Below are 15,316 nucleotides of genomic sequence, written 5' to 3'. Positions count from 1 at the left end.
ACCCAGTAGCATTAGACAGGTGAAAGCTCAACCCAGTGGCTGGTGTACACCATTTTGTCTTACCCTTCACACTTCATATCACAAAATCTGAAAGAGAGGAGGCAAGAAGAGGATAGGACAACAAACCACCAACAATTGTCAGCAGTGCATCCACTGCATTGCTGCAGCCTTTTCTACCCAACACCAGGGTTAGAGTACGATCTCATCCTTCCAGTTAATGTTATGCATGTAGAATATCCAGTGTGTAACAGAAGCAAAGATTGAACTCTCACCTGCCTACCACAGCAAACACAAAACATACTTCTTACATTCAGAGACCGTACTTCAGTAGAAACCATTCACTGTATTCTGTGAATACCTCAGCAAGCATATTACTGTTTTATTGTAAATGCTATAGATAGATAGATAGATAGATAGATAGATAGATAGATAGATAGATAGATTGATAGATAGATACATAGATAGATAGATAGATAGATAGATAGATAGATAGATAACAAAACCACAACTGTTTGATACTCAGCGAATCTGAATTGCAGAACTGACACTGTGTAAGATGGAGAGCGTAAAAAGCTGTGAAATGATTATTAGAATTTTACATTCATCATACCCATATTGCTGATGCGCACTTGTTCCTGTTCATTGTTTTATTTGTTGTGTTTTCTATCGCATGCAATAAGTAAAGAAAAAAAAGAAGAAGAAGAAAAGAAAAGGACACCACCATATCATTATTTTTATCTGAGGGATGTCTCCATACCACTAGAAAAGATTTTGTATTTTCCGTTCAAATGTCAAGTTCAATAGTGTGTTCTATAGATGTACAAACTGTCTGGCTAATTCTGTTCTGTATAGTCGTGATCACAAACAGGGGTTTATCTTGTACTGTATATCTACTCACTGGACAATCATACGTATAAGAGACTGTAAAGAAAATCTGTTGGGATGGAGAATCTGAATACTTTTGGTGCTGGGTCCTAGTATTGCTGGAGCTGTGGAAGTTGGAGTGAGAGAAATATTCTCCAAGAGAAACTGCTGATTCAGTTTTAAGTGCATATCTGGACAAGCAACTCTGGATCAAATGTATAAATAAAAGAATATAGAAACGGAAAAAAAAAAATCCATTCATAGGCCCGGAAACTATTTTGATCTGATGAGAAGGTCATTGTCTTTACTTTTGACTCATAGCAAAATATTTTGATGCCCACACAACATTAAAAATACACGAATCTGTAGGATTGATACAGTATTGCGTGAAAAATGCAATGTGACTCTATGAAATACCATTTAAAAGATTAAAAAAAAGAAAAATACTCAGAGTATTTGACAATTTGTTTAGTGGGATTTTTCCGTACTGTACCTGGCATTGATGCTATAGAGGTTTTTTTAAGACTGTTTCCTTTATTTGTAAAAGCAGTTAGCTGATTGACTGACACAATTTGAATAAAAAGACAAACTATGAGGTTGCCATGCAGAATCTAGTTTAGCCCCTTAAATCTTCAGTCCTCAGTTCCTTGGGAATAAATAAAAATAAAAATATATAATCTTTATAAAGTCTTTGTCTTTTTCAAATGTCTGCACGCAATTTTGCCCAAAAGGGAAGTGTGACAATAACCACTGGATAATTTTGCTCAAATGTGTACAGTATGGAATAACACTAAACAGAATATGAAGCAGAGAACAGAAAAAATACAGACATTGAAGAAACAGTGTAACTATCTATTTAAAAAGAGGCTCCATGTTTAAAACTAGCTAGGACTTAACAGATTTGAATCACTTTTGTATTTTTGTATAAACCTGTAAATAAGTTTTTAAAGAAAAAATGTTTCAAATTCTTTCTTTTGTAAAATAAACCAATAAAAGCATAAAAACAAAAAAGTTTTTTTTTTTTTTTTCAAAGTTTACATGATTATTTCCAAGCCTTTGTATATTTTGGAGCTGTGCAACACCTTCAGTCTTGTATTTATTTTTTTTGGGTGGGGGGTTACAACATTGTGAAAATTCCATCATTCTATATCTAATTCATTTTAACAGCTCATCAGGCTGCTTAGTAACTGTGCATAGAAAAAAAGCCAATAAATGTGATTGCGTTGAAACGGAAGGCCTTTTGTGTGACACTTCATTTCCTCCCCATCAGAACCAAGTGCACTGAGACAACCTCTCCACTAGATGGTAGTGCTTTACTGTTGTCTAGTTTCAGTCTCGACCACAGTATTTCTCTTTAAACTGAAGTTACTGATCAGATTCATTCTCCAAGGAGCCCAGCATTTAACATAATCAAAATCATATTGGTGTTATTCACTGAAAACATGGGAGTAGACTTGACTCAAGTTGAGGATTTGTATGAGATAGTATGAGATTTTCACGGTACGATAACCATCTCAGAAAGTATCATGGTTTCATGGTATGACGGTATACTGTATCAATTATTATTATTATAATTATCATTATTGTTATTATCTGTTACCATTACCCTTAAAAGAATGAAACAAGTTTATTTTTTGCATGAACATATTTCACATAAAATTAATATTTTTAATAACAATTATATGTTATATAATTCAATACCTTAAATCAACAAATGTACATGTACATCGGTCATCAGTTTCCGTAACACAGTATGCCTTGAAACTGGTATATTGCTGCAACCCTGGTCAAGTCAAACTAAATGCGGAGCTCAGATTGGACTTTAGACTTAACTTATTTGACTTTCTACAAACTTTAAACGACCTGAGAGAAATAAACATCCAGATTCAACTAATTAATTGCTGGGGTTATGCATTAAATGGACTCGGCCACAGTTTCAACTGTTGTGAAGCACCCGCAGATATTAACACAGCTTTACTAGCAGAAAGTCTAAAAATGCTAATTCATTTTAATGGTAATCATATAAGTCTTTTAACTTACTTTGCAAAGAACTTTCCCTTTGCTTTGCAAGTGTTGTGACTTGACTGGAACTTGTACCTGAAACCTGACTTGAGACTTGCATTCACAAGAATCAAGACTTGACTGGTAAAAGACTTAAAGACAGTTGTCTGAAAATCAAATATCTTACCTCAAGATCCAATACTAGCTTTTCCCAGGACTTTTCTTCAGCCACTCAAGTTTCCATCTTTGATCATGTGAGTAAAACTGCAGTTGAAAGCTACAGAGAAAGCTAGAAAATACACCTCGAGTTAAGATTATTGTTTAAGTTTTTTTTTTTTTTTTTTGTCAAATTACAATAACCAAGGCCAACAATGATTTAAAAACGGCTCTGCTTGCTTCTAAATCAAATTGTACTCAGTTCTCCATTACTGTCAGCCATGACAGTGGCAGCCATTAGTCCTAGCGGCACTAGTGGTGCGTTCACAGGGCAAGTAGGAAGTTGGAATTTCCGCGTTCCAATCTAAAAGCGTTTCCAGTGCCTTTGCTCAGAAAAACATGGACGCTGCGAACGGGTGTTTGAATGGCAAGTCTGCGTACTTCACAAGCAACAACAGCAGCTGATTTAACAGTTAAGGGCACTTAAGGATCAGTGGGCTCCTAACACATACTCTTAAAGACTTCTATTGAGCACAGATCAACTGAATGCAAGTGAAAATGACAACTACAAATTGTATTTAGTACACATTTCACAAACAAGCACTATACGTAAAAAGTGATGACGAGGTATAAAGTAATTATTGATGTTGTCCGACTTTCCGACTTGGAATTCCGACTTGGATGGCTGTTCTGTATCTGAGGTCGTCCGAGTACACTGGAACGCAGCATGAGCCACCTTGAGTACGAGTCAGCAGCAAAAAGAAGTCCTTAATGGTTAACTAGGTAGCTAATTAGCTACCTGTGTGTTCCTGTTTAATGTGTTGTGTGTACTGTAGATTAGTTAGACTTAACTTCACTGTGGTAGAAATCTGAAAGTTGGAGATGAGGATCGACGTCTTTGAAACGTCTCACCGCTTTCCGTTGGTTTGCCAAACGCGATGCAACATGTTGATTACTACTTTTCAGAGGTGAATCTTCTACTTTTTACTCAACTACAATTATGTGAAACCTAGTTACTAGGCTGGGAATAAATTCTAAGGTTAAGAAGCAGTAGGCCTAAGTCAGACTTTATAAAGTAGGAATTAAAACTAGCCCTGATACTGCATTGTCTCTAGGGTGACTAGAAGTCCCCACTGCAACGGTCCCTGGAAATGTTAAATGTTAACTGTGTATTAAAAACATTTACTCAATTAAGTAACTTAAATACTCATTAGAGGTACTTCTGCTTTGCTTGAGCATTTTCATTTTAAGTACTACATCACTATATTATTGTACAATATTGTACTTTTTACTACATTACATTTATCTGACAGCTTTAGTTACTTTTCAGATTACAATTTTTCATACCATTCCTGTCAAGTGAAAACCAGATATGTTGATGTTGAATGTTTGTGATACACTGAAAGATGAAATGTCCCTTTAGGTGTTGAGAGCCTCTTAAGCTAAATACACTTTTTATAAACTCGCTCGGATTAGCTGGAAAATGCATCGACACAAATCTGAAAACGAGCTGTTTTTCTGACACCATGAAAAGTTGACTTTTTAAAGATTCGTGGTTCTCACAGGAGAGCCACACGTATGATGATCTTCTATAATATGATGCATTGCTGTAGATTAAACTGCCCAACAGTATATAAAGTAGTTGAAATGAGCTTAACTTTAAACATCTACAGTTAGTACACAATTTGATCAATCGGCCTGCGCCAAAGTTTATTAGAATAGAACAGGTACTGTTTTTAAAACACATGAAAACAGAAATGTCCTTGTTTTTTAAATCATAGATTATAACATTGGATATTTTAAAGATATATTGACCATAAAACTGGAAATGTGTGTTTTAAGGAGGCATTTCTGCTTTACCCAATTTACTTTGAGATTTACTGTTTTGGTTCATTGTCAATAGCATAATTTTTGGCCACAGCTCAGAGACAAAGGACTTAAAATACTAGATACTCTACCTGCTCAGCATCAAATGGCAGATAGACAAAGTTAAGCCTCTTCCATACATAGATCCCAGTTTAGATAATTAGCGTGTTCATCATGAGTGCTGCTGGTGAGCTATTTGAACTGGCTGATCTTTTGAACAATGATGCCTATTGGACTGTCACTTTCCTTAAATAAGACATCCATGATCCCTTGACCCCCAACCCCCATACCCTCTAGATGCACGCACGCACGCACACACACACACACACACACACACACACACAAACACACACACACAATGTTTTCACTGATGGACTCAATTTGACTGGGTAGCCCAGTGGTTCACAATCTCGAGGCCGCGACCCTTAACGGGGTCTCACAAAAAAAAAACTGGGGTAACGAGATGATTAACAAGAGGGGAAGCTGAAAAAATGCTTCTATGCTGCACAAAATTCTATTATTTATTCAGACTTTCTTCTGAAATTAGCTTTTTACTGGACCAGTTTCCCTGCAGGCCCCTAAAAATAAAACAAGAATTAAAAAACCTCTTTATTTGATTTGGTCATAACTCACAAATATACAACTAATGAAGATCGATTACAAGTTCCTCTGTTTTAAGGAGTCGAAAAGGTTGGGAACCACTGGACGAGGCTATTTAAAAAAAACAGTCCCTGTCACCAGAATAATATGGCGACACTTAACTTTTGTGCAAACCAAGGATACGTGGGTATCTGTACATGTCATATATAACATATTGACATTTCTACAACATGTGTCATAAGTATATCAAATGTTATCATACTTGAGTATGACTGTAGCCAGTATAATCATCAGTACACATCAAGTATGTTAATGTAAATCTAATGTAATCTAATAATGTAAATATGTTAATGTATGATCAGTTTGCTCTTTTGGAATAACTAATTTTGTGCTAAGTATATTTTAGTTGTAATTCAATTGTACAAAAGCACAATTGTATTTAGCGATTTTTTATGTGCTGTGGAACAACTTCAAGTATACTTACTTATACTTTAAGTATATTGATGTGTATGTACTAATATACAGTACATGCTTGATTAGTTAGTTACCTTATTTGTGTTTAAAGTACATTAAAAATGTATTGTGAGTGTCTTGCAAATATACAAACAATATACCATTAATACATTCTTACTGTAGTAATAGTATGCTCAGTTATATGACTAAAAAAGGACACTTTGCAGTTACTTTGCTGTACTACTTTGTACATTACATTCAGATTATATGTACTATATTAGCTTACTTTCATGTCTGGAGGTGGAGGGGATGGCTGGGCAGCAGCATTTAGGCAGCAAGGCTGCATAGCTAGTGAATGCAATTCAAGACTACGTTTAAATGTGAAACCGCCTTTTAACGAGACATTATGACATGTCCAGTCTGCTCTGGGGTGACAAAACCAAATGAAAACATGATCTTATCCTAAAACTAACCAAGTGATTTTGTGCCTAAACCTAACGAAGTGATTTTGTGCCTAAACCTAACCAGTGCATAAGCACAACATAAAATAGAAAATTGAACCATAAAGTTTCACCGCATCTGTGGTTTGCAGAAACGTACATTGCAGACATTTAATTGGGAATTGGGTGAAAAATGATGCTAGTATCTACCATGGTGGCCTTGTGCTGGGGTCTCAAACACTTAGATGATGTAAACAAATGTTTAATTGTGTGAATGCATATCAAACATATTTAACAAATATCTTTTGTTGAACATACAATAAAAAGTCATATATATACACATGAAATGCTGCAGAGCGATAGATGACAAGGCATAATAAAAATATACATAGTTGGTTATTGTGCAGTCACTCTATGTTGTAGTAATGAAAACAAAATGCTAATGATGTAAAACATCTTCTAAGAAACAACCCCCTACTAAAACCTGAGGTTCACATTAAAGCAAGACGGATTCAAGTATCAACTTGTAACCACTACAGGAGAGCAACAGTGTGAAATGCAGCTACAACACACATGATTTGGTTTGCAAATGGTTCTGAAATGTTCAGAAAATTAGTATTTCTGCCATCGAAAGCAGATAAATACTTTGAGACATATGAATAATTACTCAGACACAACATTGTCCTGTAGGTAGTTATTTGATGGTGCACAAAAAACTATTCAGGCAGAAAAAAATTTGATTACACTAATGCTTGATACAGGTTGATACACTTTGTTATAGTACAAAATGATATCAAAAAACAACCTTTTGGCTTTTCTTTATACAAAACAGTTTCTCCAGCATGTTCCCTCTCAGGAGCACTTTATCGTTCTGTACAGCACTCAGACTAGACAGTTCATGGCTTTATCTTTACTTTCATGTCAACACTTACAGTATTCCAGTCAATTATACCTGTATATCTTGTTTGATAATGTGACTGTCAAAGGATATTACAATCATGTAGCTACGTCAGAGCTCAAACTGATACCGTTCAGCTTGAATGTCTTCCAGCACACAAAACAGACAAAAAGAGAAATAACTGCAGTAACTGATTCTCGACATCTACAGCCTCACTTGAAAGGTTTTCTTCTATAATTAAACATCCACCTTTTAAATAAAAGTGATGCCCACTCTGCCTAAGTTAATTTATCATCTTTGTCAAAAAATACTTCAGTGTTTGAGGACAGGAATCACTTATGTAATGATTGACTTCAGGGAGCAAGACGACTTCAACACTTCACATAATTGGAGCACTCTTGTTCTTTAGCACCTGCTACTAATAATGCTCATGACTTCATACATTCACTGGCTTGCATAAACTAAATTTGACAGTCTGTAACAGACGTGATCATCCAGAAACCTTATTGCATTGTTAGAAATGATGCAGCGAGACGTTCACTGCCAGTACCTGAACTAACTTTCCCAAACTTGTGTGCAGGGCGTCCATCCTGAAATTCTGATCAGGGAAAAAAACAAAACTTCAATAGCAACAGATACCCATTAAGATAAAGCTGCAAATCCTTCAGCGTATGTCTCAGTACGTGTGTGTCTACAAGTATAAATGTAGAGGTAAATTAAAAATGTGTTAAATTAGTTCATCATAAGGCAAAAAGACACTGACATGAACAAAAATCATGCCTATGCTCAGATATCTGATACTAATTGCACAAATGATGAATTCATGTACTCTGTATCTATTGTCATGTGGAAGTAAAGTATGGTCTGTAAATGAAAAAATACATGTGCTCAGATCTGGCTCACATCCAGGATTTTAGAAACACCAACAAGAGTAGTTTCATACTTCAAATACACATAGTTAGATGACTGTTCAATTACATTTTTCTGTGATTTTCATTTCTCAGCATGACTGTCTAAATGCAGTTTTGAAACATTCTCTGCACTGCCTAAAATAAAAATCTATTGATTAATGTATTTATAGGCCAAAAAGTAGTCAAATTTGATCAGCTGTATTTAAAAATACTGGAATCAGCTCATTAAATGAACATCATGTGTATGATTTCATGTGTAAACTCCCTGCATGTTGCTAAATCACAGAAAAAATTGATTTGACCTCAGTGGCCTTAATGGTAGCTACAACCCTGGTTCAGGTGGTTTTACACTGTAATACGTCCCTGTAGAATAATCCGTGTTTATGTGTTTGGTTGCCAGTGAGAGAAGAGAGCGCCGTCATTCTCTATTGTTTGGTCTGCTTCAGCTTCTCGATGTGATGACAGAGTTTGAGTGCCGGGCCCAGCTTCAGTCCCATGTACTTCATAATGATATCACTGCGCAGCAGCATCAGAGCTTTGCCATCGATCTCCTGTAGACAGAGGAGCACGCTGTCAGCAGATGAGCACATTACAAACACTTCTCTCAGAACAATGGTGGAAATGGTGGACACTACGATGTAAGTGAGAGTGTATTTAATCCAGTTGACTGCATGTTGCAGCAGAATGAGTGAAAACCAGCGTTGTCTTTTAGTCTGCTGAGCTTTAAACAGGACAAAGAGGACAGTTCATATAAATGAAGTACTCACATGTTTCCTGAAGAGTTCGACGTGTGGGCCGAGAGTTTGGGGATCGGCCTCTTGGACAAACCGTATGACATCATCGACTGACCAGGATGAAGCGTCGTTCCCTGAAGCCTCCTTGTCCTGTTTCATATGGTCTGGGCCTGTTGTTGAGCTAGCTGCTGTAAAGTGTGAAAGGGCAGGAAAACCAAATCAACCTTCATCAGATATTGTACCATCTGCTCATGATTTTATTTACCAGTATTATGGTAAGATGTTTAAGAATAAGTTCAACCAAAAATTTTAATTCCGTCATTACTTACTCACTCACCCTCACACCAATGGAAAGTTTCATAATCTAAGAGACACTTCTGGAGCTTTACAGCAAAGCAGCATTCTCCTAAACAACTGACTTGGTTTAAAATGTAAAAAACAATTGTAAAACAGCATTAAATGGCTCCATACAGCCTGTCCAGTGTAATCCAAGTCTCTGTAAGCTCCAAGATCTTGAACTGAATCAAAGAGACATTATTTACATTTTTTTGGATTACGTCAAATGGTATGGTATGGTGCCATTTTTTTCAGGATGCTGCAACGCTGCTTTGGCATGATGTTGAGTAGATACAGTAATAACTGAATTTGAAATTTTGGATGAACCTATTCTTTAACAAAGTGTTGGGTGAATAAAATGTCTTTGAAATTATATAACATTTCTACCAAATTAAAATAAATGGGGGTTAAGTAGGAAAAGCTAATTGGCCACTAGCTCAGCCCCTCCCCCAAACAGGAAATGTCCAATCCTACTTATGCATGTGAAGCTGTCAGCGGTCATAATTTGCTAGAAAGCCACAGCAGACAGCACAATCTGAATGACTTACTGAACTGAAGGCAGTCTGACTCAGCAGAGCTAAACGTTGGCTCGTACAAACAGTGATACGCTCACTTGCTGATGTATAAAGTGGGGTGCATTTGAAAAGTGATGCGACCGCATAGCTTAGGTAAAAACTGAACAACAGATATCTTCAGTGACTAGAATCAGTGGGTGATTTGAATCAGCAAAGTGATTCATGATTTCCACCTCTAGTTATCATTGTAAACTGTGTATGTGCTGTGTGATAACTGAAATCAGGCAAAGCAGCAGTAAACTACAGGAGGCACGGCTTCGCCATCAGTCAGTGGAAGGGTGATGGACTGTTAGGGGGAAATATCACCATCCTCTTTTCGAACATCCATGGTTTAAAGAACAGGGACAAAGTGGGACATCATTCAAAATCATACAAGTAGGAGCTGTCCCTTATAATAAGTTATTTTCGCCTTGGTGACCATGTCTGTGTAATTAACCTTACCCTCCACTCGTCTGTGTGCAACCATTGGGCCGAGCTCAGTTGGATTGGAGCTGACACGTCTCAGGGGTGGTGGTGTGTGTGTCTGTCCTGGGTAATATGTCCGTTCCTTCTTTGCTGCTCTGTAGTCCGATGCATTGTGAAGGGTGCGGTTTCCCGAAGCGGGTTCCTTTGTGGAATCGTCTTTGGAAACACCGTTCTCGGTGTGAGACAGTGGTTCTGCTTCAAGAGAAAGGTAAGGTTGAGAAAGGTGTCGTTGTGAGCGCAAATCGAAAACATGCAAAAATGCAGTTGTGACGTGATGGAATGATGTGGGAAGACTGAGTTCATGTGTATTGTTTCTGTGGAGATTACTTCACAACGGATTGTTACACAACTTTATAAAAATGTTTGGTCATGTGCACATCACGCATACATGATATGACTCAAGAACGAAAGAGGAAGTCTACTGTCAGTTGAACACGTGAACAATGATGAGTGATTGTTTTATATGAATATCTGGATATACCTATACTGTATATATAGCAGTGTTGTAATAAAGTAAGAGTAAAAGTAAATATATTGTGCTAAAATATTACTTTGGTAAACGTGAAAGTCACCTACATGAATAGTACTGAATAGTAATTTTTTGGCAATAAATGTACTTGTAAATGTAAATTATATATATTTACATGTATCATACATGTAATAATGCACCAATAAGTTGACCTATATAGAGAGGTGAAGTCACGCCCCTCTGGTGGACCACCATGGGACCTTATTTCAGAAAGAATATGTATGATAGTGAATAGAGAGAGACAAATAATTGTTTGATCCTGTTTGAATTGTGCCATGAATTACACATGATGTTTGTCAATTTAAAAGTTCATTTCCAACTCAAGAGAGTTGCAAATTAAAGTTTGTCAAGAAATCTAATGAAATATAAGACTGTGAAAATAGGTAATTAGACAGACTACAGACCCAACAGTCATGTTAGTTAAGTTGTCTCATTTAACACTCACCAAAACCCATATCGTAAACCTTGTAGAGCAGGTCCCGTATATAAGCTAAGCTAGCTCACAACATTGACTAACTAACTCTGCATAGCTGCAGCTGTCTGCATGACCAGACTTGTGATTTTCACCCTTTTCAACACTTTTTCTGTGCCGAGGTGACGTATATTGAGCGAGACAATGTAGTTCTGTTTTACACAGAATTTTGACTTGCAAAATAGACATCATATGTGTCACGGGACAGTTCAAACAGGATCAATAAATTATTTTTTTCAAAATAAGGCCCCGTAGAGGATACCGGAAGGGTCGACTTATCGGTCGATTATTATGTCTGATAGTCTGCATTTTTGTGATTATCTGAATCGGGGTTTTTTTTTTTTCATTTGCTTGCCGATAAAATAAATAAATTTAATAACATGCTACTTTGGCTCTGATGCAGCATGCAATCTACATAGTCACTGATTGCTGAAGTTATCAAATATATGTAGGGGAGTAGAAAATGACAATATCTGTAGTGGAGTGGAAGTATGAAGGAGCAGAAAAGGGAAATACTCAAGTATAGATACAGAACAGATATGGATACAGGTACCTAAGTACAGTACTTGAGTAAATATACTTAGTTACATTCCATCTCTGATATATAGTCATTTGTTGAAGAGTCATTTTATTTGTTAAATAACATTACTGCTCATGGTAAGTGAGCCCACAGCTAACCTAGTCATCCTGTTATTTACTCCATCCATACTCTGCCCACCTGACTTGGTCCTGTTGTAGAAGCGTGTGTTGTTGTTGAATGGGCTGAACGGCTGCGAGCTGAACAGACTGTCACTCTCCAGATGTTGGCACATGTTCTCCAGGAACCGCAGCACAGAAGACGTACTGGAGGCGGAGGGCAGCTTCACGTAGCGAATACCATGTTCTGACCGCACTGGTGGGAACAACACAAACAGCTATTAGTCTGTGTGCATTATGTACACACATACACACACACATGCACACACACACACACACACTGTATGCATCACAGCTAAAGAAAAGCAGCAGATGGTTCAGGGTTAGCACCCTCCCTTTATATGAACAAACCCGCATTTTTCTCCCCATCACACACTGCACTACACCCTCCCACCCAAGCCAAGCCCCCACAAAGCCACAAATTAAACCCCCCCCCCCTCCACTCCCTGCCTAGCCTCACCCATAGCCTTCCCAATCCAGCCCCCCAAGGGAGACCCAATCCCAGCATCCCAAACCAGGTTAGACGCACATGTCATTTCTGATTACTGACACAGTGCTCTCATCAGCTGCTGCCACGGGCACTGTCTTTTATTCTCTCTCTCTCTCTCTCTCTCTCTCTCTCTCTCTCTCACACACACACACACACACACAACACCCATGGCCCATGAGTGTGTGCTTAAACCGATTTCACCTGGCTGATTGCCTTTCCAGGCTTTACAGCACTTGGAATACGTTTAGGAGTTTATCCAGCACTGCTTTTCAAGAAGTGACTTTTAAAGGAATAGTTCAACATTTTGGGAAATGCGCTTATTCTCTTGTTTGCCAAGAGTTCAAAGAGAAGAGTGACTCTCATGTCTGTGTAGTAAATACTGTATATAGATAATGCCAGCAGTTGGTTAGCTTAGCTTAGTGTAAAGACTACAGGGTTCCTACACATTTTTCAAGCATTTTAAAGTGTTTTAAGCACCTCACAGTTGTGGTAAAGTACATATTAGCATACAGGACATGTATACTCTAAATTATTATTTTCTCTTCATGACATTAAATCAGATGTTATTGTGAGATATACAACCCAAATTATGTTTCATGATGGCATTCTACAGAAGGGTGAGAAACTAATGGAAAGTATTTCATGTTTCAAGATGCGTCACCTCCCTTCAAGTATACTTGCATCAACCTGGCTGGGGTAATAAAACTTTATCCAAAATCAAAACACTTTTCAAACCTTGAAAACACCACATTAAAGTTTAAGGGTTTTCAGGGATTTCCAGCACCAGTAAGAACCGGCCAGCCTGGCTCAGTCCAAAGGTCCAAAGGAGTTAGTCAATTTTTAAGCAACACTTTCTTATTCCAGCTACTGAAAAATTAGGATTTTCTTCCCTTATCTGTTTTTTTATTGTTTAATATTAACTATATGTAGATTTTGCACCGTCAGACAAAAGAAGCAATTTGAAGACATCAACTTGAGGAATATTCTGTGGTGTTCATTGCCTTTACCTCTGATGACCTCTCCTCCTGTGTGGGACTGGCTCTGTAGGAACGACAGCAGCACAGAGGGCTGGTACGTACAGTCCACGCAGGCCTGAACCGCCTGCTGAAGCACTGCGTTTACTGGAGCAGGACCAAAGTGGTCCGGGAGCTGCTGCACCAGTTTTCGGTCAAGATGCGGGCCATAGTCACCGTGCTTGTTCACATAGACGCACACTGGAATGACACGAAGAATCGATTAAAAACCAAGAAAACCAACTGTGTGTACATGAGTACACAATCAGGCATCAGTTGTATCTGTTATCCAGTTTACCTGTGCAAACTACATTCGAGCCGTTGCTGTGGTTGTTGTCTGCTGAGACGTGGCTCGAGCTCAGTCGGGCCTCTGGAGGCGGAGCTGTGACTGATGTCGCCCCGAGGGACTGTACCACCCGAGGCTTCTTCTGGAGTAAAAAACAAACAAACCGTCTCTTATTAACTGTCTGTAACCTACAAAGGCTGTTAGTTAATGATTTATTAAAAGCCTGTTTTAACTCTTTCACTGCTACACATGAAGTGCACTGCATCACATACAGCAGCTCTCGGAAACAAGTCTGTTCTCCTTCCCCACCTCTGACCCTGCTCCTCTTTATCAAAATCATTTCTGCCATAACACCTAAAACAGAAAAAGGCAGTGGACCGCAGCATAACAGATTACAACTCTTGTGACATCTCACCTTGTTCTTAGGCTTGGGCCCTCTCTTCTTGTGTGGTCTGGGGGCCAGTTGAGCCTCAGAGACAGTTCTGGCAGGGCTCTGTGACGCTCCATTTACTGCCGCAGCCGCCGCAGCCTCAGCCGCTGCCTTCAATAAGGCAATCGTCTGGGATTTGGGACGTCGACCTCGGACACCCTTGCGCACGGGGAGGGGTGGCAAGGGGTTGGGCAGTCGGTATGAGGTCTGCATGGAGGAGGAGGAGTTGGAAGAGGAGCGACGTGTAGTGAGGGAGGCTGAAGTGGAAGAAACAGGAGCAAGGAGAGCACCGGGAAGAGTAACTGGAAGAAATGTGATAAGGGAAAGAGAAAAAATATATTGTTATTCTTCTTGTAATCCATGTTATACAATAATACAACATTAAGTTGGACATTAGAAGTAGGTTGCTTGTTTTAAGGTACACAATTGTAAACCCGCAAGCAGACATACATACAAAGGATCATAATTAGATTTGCCCTCTGTCCACACACACACACACACACACACACACACACACACACACACAGGTCTCAAACAAAGACATGCAGAGAATCAACTTTGCTGTAGGTCCTTGAGATGAGGAGGGGTTTCACAGTTCAACACACTCTAAAGACAGTAGTTGTCCGAAAATGAAGAGAAAATCTAACCAGGCAGACAAAAAATGGAGGAAAGTGAATAACTGTGTGGTCCTGCAGAGGAGGTTTGTTTTGATTTTTCAGAGTCTCCTGAGAGTGGCAGGTCCTTTGTATTAAGCCCCTCCCTCTGCTGAAATCAGAGTCAAAAGTCACGATCCCCCAGAGACATGCCTGCTAGACAATTCCTCGAACCTTCTGCTTCCAGCAATACAACTACATCTTGATTATGGTGATAGGATTTAGACTCTTTTCCACATACAGCAATAGATATTGGATTCTTGAGGCTGATGTCAACAGGGAGTCTACAAAATCGAATAAATATATATATCAGCTGTTGGAATTTGGTTATTACAGAGTTGTGACCAAGATGTGTAATGACAGGGGAATAACAATGAAATCAAGTATAATTTTCCATCAGTAAACTTAACTGGAAAATTTACAAGTAAGAATACTATAAAAGAGACAT

The 15,316-nt window shown here is 38.3% G+C and overlaps 1 protein-coding gene across 2 annotated transcripts in view; it reads right to left on the bottom strand.

Annotated features, from left to right (window-relative positions):
* Nucleotides 1-6,628: 6,628 nt before the first annotated feature.
* scml2 (Scm polycomb group protein like 2) overlaps nt 6,629-15,316 on the bottom strand; it is a 32,766-nt gene continuing 24,078 nt past the window's right edge. The window contains exons 8-14 of one of the 2 annotated variants that reach the window (XM_073463790.1): nt 14,201-14,517; nt 13,798-13,927; nt 13,494-13,700; nt 12,019-12,192; nt 10,276-10,491; nt 8,957-9,111; nt 6,629-8,740 (exon numbers count right to left, since the gene is read on the bottom strand). In XM_073463790.1, coding sequence (XP_073319891.1) covers nt 8,615-8,740; nt 8,957-9,111; nt 10,276-10,491; nt 12,019-12,192; nt 13,494-13,700; nt 13,798-13,927; nt 14,201-14,517 — 1,325 coding nt within the window. In that variant the 3' untranslated portion in view covers nt 6,629-8,614. The remainder of the gene's footprint in view (nt 8,741-8,956; nt 9,112-10,275; nt 10,492-12,018; nt 12,193-13,493; nt 13,701-13,797; nt 13,928-14,200; nt 14,518-15,316) is intronic. The other variant, XM_073463792.1, reaches the window with a different exon arrangement.

The sequence above is a fragment of the Pagrus major genome, chromosome 4 (genome assembly GCF_040436345.1).
Source record: "Pagrus major chromosome 4, Pma_NU_1.0".
Lineage (NCBI taxonomy): Eukaryota > Metazoa > Chordata > Actinopteri > Spariformes > Sparidae > Pagrus > Pagrus major.
Note: the sequence above shows the minus strand (reverse complement) of the source record. Positions and strands in the feature narration are given on the sequence as shown.